A 17,540-nucleotide genomic window follows, 5' to 3' on the forward strand; every position below is an offset into this window, starting at 1 on the left:
AATGAAGAGTATGGGGTGCTATTTTTCTATATTTTTTTTCTTGCCACAGATTAAAGAGAAAAGTTAGTGAGGTAAAGGCATTATAATATAACTAGGTGATTCATCGCGCCCTACGGGCGCTCTTCACACCATCGCGCCTTACGGGCGCTCTTCACACCATCGTAAGGGGCTGCGCCCCCTTAATTTGTGAACGTTTGTATATGAGAAATATGGTTAGAATTGTATGAAAGATGCCCTGTATTGCAACTTGGGTGTCCGCGAATCGCGGGAGGGGGGGGTTGTGGGGGGTGCCGCGAATTGCAGGAGGGGGGTCTCGAGGGGTGCCGCGGATTGCGCGGGGGGGGGGGTGGTTGCTGCGAATCGCGGGGGTGGAGGGGTTGCCGAGAATCGCGGGAGGTAGTGTGGTGGGGGGTGGGTTGCCGCAAATCGCGGGAGGGGGGTTTGCGGCGAATAGTGGGAGGGGGTCGCGGGGGGTGTGCCGCAAATCGCGGGAGGGGGGTCACGGGGTCGGGTGGCGAAAATCACGGGGGGGGGGGGTGTGCGCCGTGAATCGCGGGAGAGGGTGTTGCGGGGGGGAGTGGGGGTGTGACGCGAATCGCCACAAGAAAAAAATCAACACAGAAAGGTCCACACATGTAAATGTTGACATAAGTGTGGCACTTCATTGGTGTCCATGTCGACACATGACTATGAATATAAAAAATTTAAAATAAATCTTCAAAAACTCATGTCAACCTTTTTCATTGTCAACCATAGCCATGTCAGTGTTTTGCATGTGCCATTTAATCCTGGGGCTGCCGCGAATCGCGTGGGGGTGCAGCGAATTGCAGGAGGGGGGGTTGCGAATCGCGCAAGGGGGGTCGCGGGGGTTCTTTTTTGCTGCGAAACGCAGGAGGGAGGGTCGCGGGGGGTGTTTTGCAGCGAATCGCAGGAGGGGGGGTCGCGGGGGAGGGGGTGTTTTTGCCGCGGATCGCGGGAGGGGGGTGTCGCGGGTGGGGGGGGGTTGTTTGCAGCGAATCGCGGGAAGGGGGGTCACGGGGTGGGGTGTGTGTGCCGTGAATCGCGTAAGTGGGGGTTGTGGGGGGGTGACGCGAATCACCACAAGAAAAAAATCAACACAGAAAGGTCAACACATGTAAATGTTAACATAAGTGTGGCACTTCATTGGTGTCCATATCGACGCACGACAATGAATATGAAAACATTCAAAAAATGAAAAATAAATCTTCAAAAACTCATGTCAACCTTTTTCATTGTCGACCATAGCCATGTCAGTGTTTTGCATGTGCCATTTAATCCTGGGACTGCTGCAAATTGCGGGGGGGGGGGGGGGGGGGGGCGGCGCGCGAATCGCGCAAGGGGGGGTCGCGGGGAGGGTTCTTTTTGCATCGAATCGCGGGAGTCGCGGTGGTGTATGTTTTTACCGCGAATCGCGGGAGGGGGGGTCGCGGGGTGTTTTGCCGTGAATCACGGGGGGTGGTGTTTGCAGCGAATCGAGGGAGAGGGGGTCACGGGGGGGTTCTTTTTGCCGCGAATCGCGCGCGGGGGGGGGGTGTTCCGCGGGAGGGGGGATGGTGTTTTTGCCGCAAATCGCGGGAGGGGGTCACGGAGGGTTCTTTTTGCCGCTAATCGTGGGAGGGGAGTCGCAGGGGGGGGTTCCCGCGAATCGCGGGGCAAGGGAGGGGTTTTGCCGCAAATCGCGCGGGGGGGGGGGGGGGGTGTGTGTGTGTGGGTGTGGGTGTGTGTGTGGGTGTGTGTGTGTGTGTGTGTGTGTGTGTGTGTGTGTGTGCAGCGGGGGCGCTCACCTGGTGGCTGTGGAGTAGCTGTGTTGGACAACATGGGGAGGCAGAGGGTGTCTGGCACTGTGGGCTCACTGGGCTGGTTCTCAGCTCCACCCGGCATTATACACACACTCACTCACTTTGAGTGACAGATGTAGCCAAATATATAAGAGATAACCTACACACACACTATATAAGTATAAGTGATTACTACTTTGATGGGGGTCCCGGTGACGTCACGGAATGATATTTTTGGTATCATTCAGTGGTTTTAAACATGGATCATTAATTTCAGGTACAGTCAAGTAAATTTATCACCGGGTTCCAGTCAATGAATAGACTGTGTCTAGTATGAATTGTTGACCAGTAAAAGGTCACCTTGGTTTATGGTTTGAAGTACAAAAGGTTAACTTGATTGGGAATAGTAACCTGTGGCGAACATAGCCAGTCACCATTCCTTAAGCACGGCGAGCATCGGTTTCCTCTACTCATGGTCACAAATTATGAAATGGACAAATTTCTTATAAACAACTTGTCAACCGTTTTCATGTTGACCATATGGGCTTGACCTATTGTCATTTATCTATTGTTTGGAGATCGATTATACAATATCCAGTTAAGACATGTTGGAAGTGATTTAGGTGTTGCCCATTACCCTTTAAGCATCCAAATAACAGGATTTTGCCAAAAATAATAGCTAATTCCTATTAAAGTCCTTTTTAGTGCACCCATACTATAGACTTTTTGCTAATTACTTTTCACGGTCTTAAAAGGTAACAATAAGAAATGCCTGTCATGTGGCTAACGGAGATGCCTGAAGCAGTAAGACTAGGGATAAAACCTGGTATGGGGCGGAAAGGTTCATTGGTGTCACCTGCATAGAGAGGTGACAGTGTAGATCAAAGAACAGATATTTAAGACTGACCAACAAGAAAATGAATTTCTAGGATTTTTCACATGTAGAGACATTGACATGTCTAGGGCTAAGTTGAGACGAGTTGAAAGCAACAGCAGCAGGTGGTCAAGATAAAGTACAAATTAGTGCATCCAGGAAATACTATGCAGACTGGTATGGTTGTAGAATGTAAAAAAATAATGGGCAAAAATATGAAAGGCTGAGTTGAAGAAGCTGGAGATGGGGTAGCTATGGGAGATTACATGTCCACTGTTGAAGGACGTAAACCTGAAGCATTGTGCGTCAGATTCACCAGATCTCATGCTCAGATTTGTCCAGGACCGACATGTTGGTGGGAAAAGCTTATGTGAGACCTCCCTGGTTAGTATTTTATCCCTTCCTCTAAACACACCTAAATGTTGCCCTTTGAATAGTTTCATTGTGACTGAAGGTATGCAAACAAAAGCGCAATGCTAGACAAAAACAAGACAGGCTGGGTTGTTAAATTTTCATTTGCTAACGTGCATTAATGTTTAATGACAGTGGCATGTCTGGCAAGAGCGATGTGATAAAGTATTAATTTAAGAGATTTATTGTCTCAGAAATTGCTCCACAGTAAAATAAAACTCCAGAAGACATAAGTGGGAAGAGATTGTGTCCTGCATTTGTGGTGAGCATTTCTTTGGACAGTTGTTGAATAATCTCTTCACACAAGTGAAATTATGGTTTTCTTCCTCGGTCATCCCTGGGAACTGAAATATGACTTTAAAGTGACTGAAAACTCAGAGCTTATAGCAAATGTGTTGATTCATTGCTTATCTTGAAAGTATACAGTTGTATATGTGATGACAAATATCCATAATTTATCTTAGGTGGTTATTAGTATTTGTACTTCCCCAATGTTTAAGTATTTACTGTAAGTTAGATACTTACACTATATATTTTTTCTTTTAGGATACCCAAAAGGCAAAACAGTTCCTTCCCTTCCTGCAAAGAGCTGGGCGCTCCGAAGCAATTGTAGAGTATGTATTCAGTGGTTCCAGACTCAAGCTTTATATGCCAAAGGAAACCTGCCTTATCACCTTTCTCCTGGCTGGTAAGTGTGGGCTGTGAGGCAGAATCATTGGCAGTTACTCAAATCATATTGTTATAAATATTGCATACATCTGTTGATCTAAATGTATCAAAGATAAAGCATACATTAGTTTTTATTTCTGTACAAGCTTTTACTGCTGTGTACACTAAACTGGGGTTTATGGAAGCTCTGGTTTTGTTCACACTGAGGGGCTCATGTAATAAGAATGGCAGAAGTGACATAATTATTAACACTCTGTATCACAATGTTCTGTGTGCCTCTGGCAGATGGACAGAGGATGCTGGAGGGGGGTCGAAAGATCTCTCTCCCGCTATCATGCCTCCATAGGCTAAAGTGAGTTTACACAATCTGATGGTGTAAGTAGCATGGAAAAAAAAAAATCTAAAAAGCTTAACTTTTAAGGGTTTAGTACATAGGGGTCAGATAATGGTTCCCATCAATAACCGGTACTGTGATCTGTAGTGCGAATTAGCAGATTTCTGTGAAATTGCCTATTACATAGCCACAAAATAAAAAGTTATGTTGAACCTCTTGTTTATACATTCATTTTATGGAAAAAAGCTTGATACATATGGCCCATAATGTTATTGTCTGTCCTATGTGTGGGTTTTTTTTTTTTTTTTTAAACTTCTTTTTATTAAATGACCTACTGTATAACCATAGCGCAAACACATCCCTGTGTATTTGTGGCCATTGACAGAATTGTTAGACAACAATCTGTTACACATTCACTTAATTTTTGGTATAGTATTTACTATTCTCTGCCTCTATTAGCTATTTGTTTCGCATGGCATCCAGATAGGATAAAAAATATCACAATACCAAGGTTTCAATACTGTGCTTCGGCCAGGACAGTGAGATCTGGCAGAGAGGGCACATGCAGGTAAGAAGGCTATCTACCGCCTGACTGCACCACTTTTGCCTTCACGCATGCTTTCAGCAGCCAATATGAAATGTAAGGCTCTTTGGAACAAACGATTCACTAAAGGGAAGAGAGCAATCAAAGATTTGAAACAATCCACTGACAATCTTCCCAAGTCTCTTAATTTTATTTTTATCCATAATATGTTTAAGGCAGGGTTGGGGGGTGATTTAATAGGAGGAGAGCTTCAGAAAGTGAGAGATTTGGTAAGAAATCTCCAGTTGTTGTTTTTTAAAGCTTTTGCAGTGTAAATGATTGCCGCTTTAAAAAAAACTGGAGATTTCTTACCAAATTTCTCACTTTCTGAATCTCTCATCCTATTAAATTGTCTTGGTTTAAGACTATACAACTAAAGGAAACGTTTCCCTGCAACTTATAGGGATACATTTAGTGCGCTCGTTCTGTAGGTTATAAACATATTGGTTACAGTACACATTGTATTGCGGCATATTCTAGGCATTCCTATTTATTGGGTTGGGAATCCACAGATAATATGCTGTGCCTGGTACATGTAATCTGATCGTGCTCTCCTTTCTAGCTGTCTGAGCTGTCAGTATGCCTCTTTATCTGCTCTCTGTGCTCTTTATGTCAACAGCTGGATAGATACAGTAATTTAGTCATTCTGCGCATCCTGCACATTCATGTACCAAGGTGCAGAACTAAATGTCATTAAGATGGCCACCACTGACGTTACCTGCTGTGCTGTAATCTTTGTTGAAAGCCAAGCTGTGCCAAGGCAGATATTTTATCACCGTGTAACCTGACATCATTTGGGATTTTTTAGTGTAGAAACTGAAAGATTGAAATGTTCACACCGAAATATTTTCGTTTTTTAATAACCAAAACGCAGGATTTTTTTTGCGCATTAATGGGATCTTAATGTTCCCTAACTGGCTGTGCATTGCCAGAGGGTTCTATAAAAAGGTCCGGTTTCATAACCGTTGAATGAAAGGGTCCCCTAACTTTAGGGACATCAAAAGCCAACATTTTTTAGGGGACATTAGGAAGTTTATTACTTACATCCTTTTTCCTTACAACCTTTAAATGCTCTAAAGATAGGGAAAAAATTGGGTGTACTTAAAGGAGGCCGTTCCAAACACTCATGCAGTATCTGTGAAATGATAATGCCTCCTGCACGCAATGCAAACTTTAAGGTGAATCTTACATTCAGTTGGGTTCTCTATGAACTGAAAGTCACTATTCAGACCAGACCACAACAGGCAGACTTATTTAGATCCTGTGCATGTCAGATATTTAAATGGTTTTGCAAACTAATCAATGAAAACTAGACCACTCTAGTTGAGTGCTTACCAAACTCCGTTCTTTGGGACCCTAATAGTGCAGGTTTTACAGGTCTCCTTGCTATCACAATTGAAATAATTAGCGCCACCTATAGATCTGTTGCAATGTCAGCCAGCAAGGAGTGCGCCAACTAATAGACATGGTAAACATGCACCGTTTGCTGGGTATGCTCAATGATAACATTATGCACGCCATTAATGACCCTCTCTGACAATGCAGCTTAATCCTGACTATATAGTATATAGCTATACTCCTGGATATGGTCACTGAAGATATATTTTGTGAAATCTTTCAGTTTCAAGGGAAACAATTAAGGATACCGTTCATAGAGCATTTTGTCTTGGAAAACACTGCTCTAGTTGACGAGCCATGTTGGCTACCTAGTTAGTATCAGGTCACTTGGAAATGCAATAATATATATATTTTTGGTAATTGTGTATTTTGGCGGTGCCCATCGCATCGCATACCATAAGGCATGCGATATCGCGCGATACTGTACAGTGGCATACAATTTTAAAATTGTATGACATTTGACATGGCATACAATGCCATACAATGCGATGCGATTAAACATTGTATAAGCACCCTATTGGGTGCTTACAATGTGAAATGCACCCCCACGCCACCCCCCCACTATAAACGTGAACCCGAAGCGTGGCGAGCCCACGAGGGGCGGCGGTACGCGTCCTCCGACCTTTTCATACCCCCACTATCCATGTCGGCGTGGAGTTGAGAATAGAAAGTGTGGCGAGCCCGAAGCATGGCGAGGGGATGCGGACACCTGTGAAGCCCGCAAGGGGACGCGGATACCTGTGAAGGTATCCGCGTCCCCTCGCGGGGCTCGCTGCGCTCGCCACACTTTCTATTCTCAACTCCACGCCGACGTGGATAGTGGGGGTATGAAAAGGTCGGAGGACGCGTACCGCCGCCCCTCACGGGCTCGCTGTGCTCGCCACGCTTCGGGTTCACGTTTATAGTGGGGGGGTGGCGTGGGGGTGCATTTCACATTGTAAGCACCCATTAGGGTGCTTAAAAGCATACGATTTTTCATCGCATAGGGGGCAAACATCACGCGATGCACATCGGGGGCGCCGCTATAATACACAAGTACCATATTTTTTTTAATAGAACATGTATACATAAAAAAAAGTCTAAAAGCAAAACAGATTTTTGGAAAGGTCTATGTAAAGATCTTTGAAATGGGGCTTCTATTTGTGATGACTTTTAAACTGATTGCACCAGATTTCACCATCCCTCTGATCATTGACAATACATTTGCCTCGTTCTTTCACATGGGAAGATACGGGGAAATGTCTCTCCGGATCCGATATGTAATGCCGGCGGTCGGAATCCCGACACTGGAATCCCGACATGGGGGGGACGTGGAGCGCCCCCCCCCCCCCCTTGCGGGCTCTCTGCGCTCGCCACGCAGCGGGCCCGGTGCCTCGCTACGCTCGGCACGCTATTTTATTCTCCCTCTATGGGTGTCGTGGACACCCACAGAGGGAGAAAGTTTCGGGATTCCAGTGTCGGGATCCCGACCGCCGGCAAATTGACTGCATCCCGTCTCTCCCCCAGGGAAGGAACTCTGGTATCACGACCAATACAATGTGAGAGATCTCAGTGCATGGCCACGTTATCTATAGGTTGCTGGCTGCTCAATTGAATGCATGTTTGTCTGACAGGCATGTATACCCAGCAGATAGGTCTCTTACGTGACTGATTCGTTTAACTAGTGAATGCTATCTTGCATTATTTTTCCCAAGACTAGTTTAAATTTATAATAGAGTGTCTATTCAGAGAATGAGGATGGGGTACCAATAAAGGGGTTTCATTTGTGATTGGTTTTGCTTACAAATTTGAATAATCATTTTACACTTAAACTCTGTTGTTCCTGGGAGGCTTTTGTAGTACCTGCATCATCATTAGTTATGACCTCCTGATGTAATGTACAGATCATCTAAATAGAAATATTTAGGGGGACACAATATTTCAATTCTAGTTTTTTCTCTCCATTGCGCTGCTTTAAATGTGTACACACACACACACACACACACACACACTACTACTACTACTAAGCATGCAGTGTTTTTTCTGTTTTGATTCCTTTTGTTCAAAGCATTCAAGGGGCCTATTTATCACTTCATGTCTTAAAATGCGGTTGATTATCATTGGTTCTTGCTGTGATTCGAAATGAGAAGAACATATTTTCCGGAGCACTTTATAATAGCTCTAGCAAGAGGACAGCTGCAGCGACAATCAGCTGTCCTGGCAAATGTCAAAAAGCTTGATTTCTGCTACTAATAAAAGCTGCGAAAGTTTACACTGCCAGCATGACCTTGACCTTAGCTGGTATATGCACACTGTGGGAGCCAGATGAGCGCTTTATCTACATGGGTTCCTGTGCATGCTGAAATAGCGCTCTCTATAAGAAAGATTGGGTTCCAGGATATTTTATGGGGACTGGTGTGCTAATACAAAGAATATCTGAGATTTCCCACTTCAGGAACTTAATAAATAGGAATGTTGTTTAGAAATGCTTGCCTCTGCATAATTATATTGGCTGCAGACTTTGCTTAGCCCCTACAGTACATTTAGGCAATCATTATTACTGTGGCGCTGATTTTGGAAATTTTAACACTAAACGCTAAATAAGTCCATGTTCTATCCTATTCAGAGTATTTGGTTAAAAGGCTGCTGTTGCACTGCGCTAGCTGAGAGTGGGTCTGGGAGGGGTGTGTTTTTACTTGCTGTGATTTTATGAGCATTTAATATTTCCCATCCAGCCGAGACCAGTGGACCTGTTGCTCTTGTTTCTCTCCTGCTGGGAGTCTAATCAGCTTAGCTTTATTTTCAGGATCACAAACCACCATCCAGTACTTTTCCTCGGTGTCACTAAAGTTGTTACGTTGAATTGTTGTTTCTGGTGTTGTATAGGTGGTTTAGAGATCTCTAAAAGATCATCTTAAACTGCACTAGGAACAATTATGGGCCCTATTCACAGCGTTTTTTAGGCATTTAAGCTTGCACGCAGGTTATTAATTGGTCGGGCCAGTTTTCTCAGCGGAGGACACTGCTCCTGACACATCGCGTGCCATCCCAAAGCAGCATCGCTCAGAACGCTCTCCCTACACACATTGGTATGTGTGTAGGGCCCGTTACACTCCACAAAGACTGTTTAATCGTTTCTTTTTAATTTTTTTTTTTTATTTAAGAGAAGAAATTTACTTTAGAGCTGTTCTGCCTTATGTTAGGCTGGCTAAGAAAATACTAGCGACATTGTAAGTGACTCATCCTCATGACAGTCTGTTGATCCATACGCTTTAATGAACATGATAAATGGTGCATTTAGAGTCTATAACAAACAGCAAACATGGGTATTCTGTCATTTTTACCCAACTCTGATTCTTCCTATACCGGTTTATGTGCATTTATTGCTACTACTGTAAATACTCTTGTAAATATTTTATTTCCAGTAGCTTTAGACACTCAAAGGTGGGACAGTTCTGTTCTCTGCGATGTATGCTTAGAATCTCAGTACTTCCACATTGCTAATTTTCCTATGCACACCTATGGGGGGATCCTCGAGGGAAGGTGCAAGGAACATAGCTCTGTGATTTGCATTATGGTGGCTGCTTTCCAGCAGCAGAGTGCTTTGTTTTAGCACTTTCAATGGAAGACCGTAATAGTGTCCTCCCTAGGAAATCTCAAATAATGCACCCAGTGTATATATACCACCTTCGATGGGGCAGTGGGTGACATCCAGAAGTATGGGACAACTTCCATAAATCAGACTACAGGCCCCCCATACATTTTGCTGAAGACAAGTCGAACCCAATGTCCCTCGAATTCCCCTGGCAGCTCAGACATTCTTAAGGAAAAATATACTTGCTGACCTGCTATCTGTTCTTTTCTGAATAGTAGCAGGTCAGAGAAAATTCACTTTACATGCAGCAGCCATGTATCAGAATAAGGGGGATATTCAATGCAGGGTCATGACTGTCGGGCTGGCCTGACAGCCGTGACCCTTTCCCATTCTCAGCCGGCACAACACTCATTTGGCAGGCGGGGTTCAATGTTCCACCTCCTGAGCGCCGAGAAGGGGGTGTGGCTGCGAGAAGCTGGTGGAAATTGTCAAGCTGCGGCTGGGAGCTTGTCAATTCCTGGCTGTTCTTGGCAGAACGTGCCTGACTGCTTGTGAAGTTGGCCACATTCTGCCGATATCCTTGTTATATCCCTGAATTGGGCCCCGCCGCTATTCCCCCCCTTCAGGAATAGTGGCGGGAGATAGAATATCCCCCTAAGTGTATATATAGGGTGTGGGAAAAAAAGATAGAATGAGGACAATAAGCAACAGCATTTATCATGCATATAACTGATTCACAGTAATAAACAAGTAAGTGCAATCAATAAACGCGTGGTCTTTGTTTTATTGAACCATGTTAATACTTTGCGTTACAGTATTATATCGTATCGTAAGGCACAGCATAAAAAAAGGGAGACTAAGTTCAAATATGATTAGGAGGGGGAGAAATTCTAAAACTGAGGGGCATTCAGCTAGCGAGTTACTATATTGTACCACAACGTTAATTCATACCTCCCAACTTTGTGTGATAAGGCGGCGGGACGCTGCTGCTGCGCCCTGCAGGCACGGCGAAATTTTCGGGGGCGTGACCTAATTCGGAGGCGTGGCCAATACGCGCGGCTCTCCCGCGAGGCCATGCCCCCATTTTGCCGCTATGGGGGCATGACCCAGAGGCTCTGTGAGCCTCTAGCCATGCCCCCAGCCCCCTGGCTACGGGAATAGACGCTGTGTGCATGCGCACAGCGTTTATTCCCCGCTGCTTAGCAGCTGACAGGGGGGGACGCCCAACAGCCCCCCCACACCGTGGGACACTGCCGCCCGGAGTTGGGAGGTATGGTTAATTGTACTGCTTTTCGTAGGGATTACTGTTAATGGTTTGGGGGTACATTCGGTGGGAGTGCAATTTTTAATGACAAAATACTGGTTCTACTATCAAAAGAGCACACGTTGCCATTCAATATGCGTATTATTAGTGTGACTCACTTTTTGACTTTCTAAAATCCCCATCTGATGTTAGCTATACAAACTAATAGCTGTCACCACAATACCTTTAACACAGGCTTCGGCAGACTGAGAGCCAGCAGTGTGATCATGCTGCTTATCAGATAAATCTGTATCCTACCATCAGAAGTTATTTTCTAGATAACTGAATTAGTTTGACTATCAAGCATATACCTAGCGATAAAGTTTTGTTGTACGCTAGTGTAGTGTTATGCAGTGTTTAGTTGCTCTGGGTAACGGTCACTGCTGTGCAGCATTAGGACTGTCTGGTCCCACCCTCCTACTTCAGACTGCACTCTGTTACCTCCTCAGCAACTGTTGGCTCCGTTACAGGCTGGAAGCTGATTAGATCAGGCTACAGACAGCTAGTGATGCTGCTGCAGGGGAGAGCCTTGCCAATGAATGCAGGGAGCTGTAGTTTAATGCCTCAGTAGTTGCGCTCGGTGCTATGTCTCTGTAACAGTGTAACCTGCTATTTCCCTCCAGATCATTACAGCATTTGGAAAGGCTGTTAACAACATAATGTTGGATTTTATAGAATATATTTTGGGAGGTTTACATGTAGCAAAACAGAGTAGTGCAGATACCCTATTATAAATGGATCGGTCTGTCTCAAATGCATAATAGTGTTGCAGTGTACAGTTACTGTATGTCTCCCTGAGGTTAGCTGGACAGCTCACATTTATTGGGAACTAATAAATTTGCTAAAACAGTCTTGTATTACCCACTTGATTTGAATGAATATAAATAACATACCTGTGAAATGGAGAATCCACTTTCCAACAGAGTGTGTCTAAGAATAGCTTTCATTTCGGAAGTGGAAATGTGCCGTGCTGCAAAATCCTGCATCAGAGACGTTACTGATTTTTACATATGGCTCTGACCATTTTGGGAGCGTTACATCCAGCAGCACTCCACTGTTTTGCTTTAAATGCTGGGCTGTTTGTGCTGAGTGTGTGGTGTTGTAAACTTAAGCTGGATATTTATCATTTTGTATCCAGGAAAGAAATGAGCCTCCTCTCCTGGGGAACACATGCAGATGCCTCAATGTCAATCTGTTTATATCGCCAGCAGAGGGAGATGTGTCTGCTGCGTATTCCTGCAAATACAACCATAAAACAATCCTCCTTAGAATAGCTCCTGTGTAACCTTTTAGTGTCACTGTTGCAGATCCTATTGCACAACATAATGAAGATAATGAAATTGCTCTCAGCCAATGTTTGTACTTGTTCCATAATGCTTAGTTTGTTTGAACAAACAAAAAGTGTGTGTGTGATACGGAAATGTTGCTGATTGTTAAAATTAGTTTTTCTTTTTCTTTGTGGCCCTTTGAGTGTTAAATGTAATAGTGCGTTCATACATACTATTATTTATATATATATATATATATATATATATATATATATATATATATATATACACACACACATATACACACACACACACACACACACACACACATAAATAAATAAATACAAATATATATAGCTTAGGTGGCAAAAAGGCGTCACTCAGAGACTGGATAAAGGTTCAAAGCTTTATTGTGTGGTGACCGATACCAGTGTTTCGAGCAATCAGCTCGTCCTCAGGGTGAACCCTGAGGACGAGCTGATTGCTCGAAACACTGGTGTCGGTCACCACACAATAAAGCTTTGAACCTTTATCCAGTCTCTGAGTGACGCCTTTTTGCCACCTAAGCTATATATATATATATATATATGTGTGTGTGTGTGTGTGTGTGTGTGTGTGTGTATATATATATATATATATATATATATATATATATATATATATATATATATATATATATATACACACAAATAGTATGTATTCATAAGATATGCACAATTCATAAGAAACCCCTGCCTGCAGTGTTTGCGCTCAGACACCACCAGTGTGTGCCACAAATACATTTTTTCATACAGCGCACTCTACAGACTTAATCGAAATGATAATTACTACTTTAATTTGTCACATTAAAAGTCAGGGGGATCCAGTCAATGTTTTGGGTTGGGATAGACATCTTAATCCCGACTGTTTAATACCTGACAGTCGTGATCCCTAATTACAGGTGCTATTCTACCTTGTGAGGGTCCACAACCCCCATAGAGGGAAACTGTAAGCTGTGAGCCCGCAAGAGGCTTCAATGCTCTCGCCCCCCTGTTGGAATACCGGCCTTTGAGATTCAAATGTCGGTCTCCTGACAGTCAGAATCCAGATGCTTTACCATACCCAGGATGGGAGTGGTTTTTTATATGCATTAAATTAAACTTCCTGATCAATTCTTAGATTACAGATTCATGAAATTGTTATTTTTACATAAAATTATTAGCTTAAGCTATTTTTAATTGACATTTTCTAACATATGTCAGGCTTTTTGGTGTAGAATGAACTGATTTTAGAGATGCATTGAATCTGTTGCAGAGAACCTGGCTTTTTATGTCAGTGGGGTTATTGAGGATTGCTAAATGTGGCCTGCAGGCATTTTATGTGGAGCTTGAAGAATAACTAAAGATGATGTATGAAAAGTCTCTGTAAACTGACACTAAATTGCAAATCTGAAATGCTCAGTTCCCATGTAGAAGTAAACAATTTGCCCATTCAGCCTGCTTTTGTATATCCCGGGGTGAGCAGCCAGTGTTATGTAATGTCGCTGTTGTAGATTCTTGTGCACCTGTTACCATAAATGAGGAGGACCTTGTTGGAATATTTTAATTTAGTGTATAGAACAGTTCTGAATATAAAGCCGAAAAACTTATTTATTTTTAGAACAGTTACCAACGTAGGTATGCATTGAAACCATAATGATGTATTCAGACAAACTAGTAAGAGAGAGTAACCTGGTTTCCACATTTTTCCTCATAATCTAGAACAGGGTTATTGGGTCAGTAACACATCCTCTGGGGATCAGGTTCAGACTGTGCGCTTAAAATATATAAATTATACATGTGTTACCTTATATTGCACATGACTATTATGTAATTTTGCAAAGTACCACCAGTATTTATCAAGGAGCCAAGACCATGCACTTAAATGGATATCCAATCCTCTGGCAGCTGGTCACATCCCCTCTGCAAACTGCCCACACCCCTGAACATGGGTCCCTACCAATATTTTCCTTGGTCCCTCAGTCTGACTGTTCTAGGTCCCATGCTGTATAGTGACTACGGCAGTGGCTCCCAAACTCTATCCTCAACTACCCCCCAACCGTCCACATTTTCCAGGTCTCCACACAGTATCTCAAGTAAAAACATTAGCTCCACCTGTGGATATTTTTAAATGTGTAGGTGATTAATGAGTACATCTGCGCTACTGGGTGACCTGGGATATGTGAACTGTTGGCAGTACTTGTGTTCTGCTCCACCCTCTGTTATATGATAAGCTGGCAGTTCTGACTTAAAATTATAATTTGATCTCCCTACATTTTGTTGAGCATGAATTTATTATCATTGATCAGGTTCTTGTTGATATACTGTTGGAAGTACACTTTCTATCTGCACTTTATTTGAGCCTACACGTATGGTTGCTATGGTGATGGTGAGACCGCCAATTCACTAGTACATATGCTTATGCTTGTCTGTTTGGTGTACTGTGTCAAAATCATATGGTAATCAGGAATACATTTATTCACGTTTGTATTATAAAAAATAAATACTAGGAATGGTCAGGAGCCTAGCAGAATGTCCCTTATTACAGTTCTTAGCATATGCAAATAATAAAGGGCGGGATGCTCTAAACCAGAAATGCGGTAACAAAAAGTTATTGGAGTTTTTACCGCATTTCTGTATTCTCTATTGCCCCTCCGCAGTGTCAGCGCTGCGGAGGGATTCGCCAGTAAAAGCTATGGGTTTCTTACTCCAGCGCTATGTGAGGGATTCAACACGAATCCCTCCCAGCATGCCCCGTGGCTGTCCAAGTCGCTCTGTGCCGACGGACTCTCCGGTCTCAGACCTGGAAGTCTAGCACCGGGGCAGATCTTATCACAAGAATGCTGTACTAGGGATGGCCATCGGTGCCTTTGTCATCAATGGCATAAGTTCAACTGCCCATTGATAGTGTACAACTATGCAGTGGGAGACCATCGATAGTTTTACATATCAATGGTCATCTATTATGTTTGAGTGATTAGCCTGTGGGCCAATCAAAACACATGGGGGGCTTTGCGGGTGTCAGGGGGCGGCGCTATGCTCCGTGTGCTGACACTTTTTAGAAAAAAAAAAAGCCCTTATATTTACTGTGCCATCTGGTTCTCCCCCATCGATGGCAAAAGTATTGCGCATCGGCCATAAACTAGCAATTACTTGGAATCATCGATGGTTGATGGCCATGGCTATGCGGTACCCGACATAGGCGGGGGGGGGGGTGATGTATCTCAGAGCATCCCGCCCAAAATCTGTAAAAATTTTATTTAAAGGCAGTGTTCCTTAGATTGTGGTTAATGGTATGAACCTATGATCAGACATATACATTTATGTGTAACTCAACATTTTATTTGAAGAACATCCACAAGCTTTAATAACTGACTCAGTGAAGGAAAGTCATGTCGTCATTTTAGTTTGGCTCCCTCTACACGTGCCTGCCATTTTCCGTATTTTCTCCCTATCCTATTCATTAGCAAGTGGGCGGAATATTATTTCTAAAGTGCCAGCATTATTTTGTGCTGTCTATTACGTCATCAACAAATAACTTAAAATGACATGAAACAAAATGAAAGATTTGGTTTGCACCATCAGTCAGTTGATAAGAGGATACTCCTTCCAGGGACCAGCAGTGTGGTGAAAAGAAAAAACTTAAAGCTGTGTTCTGCTAACCTGAGCTGTAATGCTACAGTATGTAACATATTTTATATATAGGTCATGTTTTTCTCCTCGCAGTTCCGGCGCACTCATCCCAGCTTACTTTGCATCCATATTGGACCTTATATACCCCTTTATTGCAGTCAGCTTTCTTTCTTCGTCCTCCTGTGTATAACACATTTTTGCTGTCTTGGCACCCAGCTGCCAGCTAGATTGTGGTTGTGTGTGTTTCTTTTTTGCTATGCAGCTATTTACTCATTTCTGCATGCTCATAGCTTCCCTCTGGGCACAGGGGATGGATGGCGGAGAAGCGACTTGGTGATTTGTTCAATCAGCTGCTGAGTGAGTTTACTCCAGTGGGAGGGAGGCCCGTTAACCCTTGCCTGTCACTGGATGTATGAATGTCTAAAGAAAGACTTGCTTGTATTTTTTGTTATTTGATCTTTAATCGCAGAATATTAAATTTCAGGCAGTTTGTAAGATGTTAACTCCTTTGATCAGTGACTTTTGAGGATAGGTAAAGTTTAGTGAAATATCTACTTTTTGGATTTCAATATTTCCCCGGGGAAAATGTTACATTTACCAATATAGTTTTCCACCATGGGCTTAGTTAGACGGTTATGGTATAGGGGGTTGACTATATCTCGTCGACACCTAAATGGTCGACATGCCATAGGTCAACTCAAGCTTAAAGTCGATATGGACAAGGTGAACACTCAAAATATGTCGACACGCTCTTCATGTTTTTGCTTGTAATGGCCATGGACTCCTGACCAACTTCAGCAGTTTGCAGTAACTGAAGAAAATCACTTTAGTCAAGAGACACTTTTGTAATTTTGCAAGGTTTTTGACTAAAGCCCCATACACACAAGACAATTAGCTCCGGGAGCGATATAGTTTACAATATCCTTGGAGCTCCCAGCAAATAATATAGCGCATCTACAATGAAAGAAAGCATTATCATTAGCCATATCGTTGGTGCGATATAGTCTATAATATTGCTCATTGTGTGGCTTGAATTTGTTAATATCATCCTGTGTGTATGTAACGTTGCCTGTGCTCATTGTTGTCTGGATCAATGATGCATCCTAGAAGGGGGGGGGGGGGGGCTTTGGACCAGTAAAACTTAAATTGTGCTTACCTGTCATCCTTAGGTTCATTTATGGGTAGTGGTGCGCAGTTGTGCTTCTGATTGTCTACATGTTTTATGATTGGCAGCCACCCGGATTGGTTTTGCCTATCACGTTGACCCTAAATAAGTTTTGGACCAACCTGAGGCACCCCTGCTAGTCTCAAGACTTCAGGGTGCCACGGCACACAGTTAAAGAACCACTGGTATGAATTTATACAAGATGAGTTAAGCTCTTTTTGATGGTTTTGGTTCTAATAAGTCAATTCTGATATGATCTGTATTTTCAGTATCCTAGTCTTGGGCCTTTTTTAGTCCTACGCAAATCTACATTTTTATGTTCAGCGATGTCAGATGTTGCAGGGGTTTTAGTTAGAAGATGAGCAGTCACTGAACTTCTGAGTGTCATTGTGAATCTAGGCTCTTATTGTGCCCATACACATGTGTGGGTACTAAATGTTATGTACTTTATTAATCCTAGTTATGAGTCTAATAGAAAGAGTGCACCCCCATTGGAAAGCAAAGATCAATAT

The 17,540-nt window shown here is 43.2% G+C and overlaps 1 protein-coding gene across 2 annotated transcripts in view; it reads left to right on the top strand.

Annotated features, from left to right (window-relative positions):
• SND1 (staphylococcal nuclease and tudor domain containing 1) overlaps positions 1 to 17,540 on the top strand; it is a 657,666-nt gene that overhangs the window by 313,052 nt on the left and 327,074 nt on the right. For both annotated transcript variants that reach the window (XM_083183246.1, XM_083183247.1), the window contains exon 15: positions 3,631 to 3,772. In XM_083183246.1, the coding sequence (XP_083039372.1) occupies positions 3,631 to 3,772 (142 nt within the window). The remainder of the gene's footprint in view (positions 1 to 3,630; positions 3,773 to 17,540) is intronic.

This window comes from Crinia signifera, chromosome 4 (assembly GCF_055691185.1).
Source record: "Crinia signifera chromosome 4, ASM5569118v1, whole genome shotgun sequence".
NCBI lineage: Eukaryota > Metazoa > Chordata > Amphibia > Anura > Myobatrachidae > Crinia > Crinia signifera.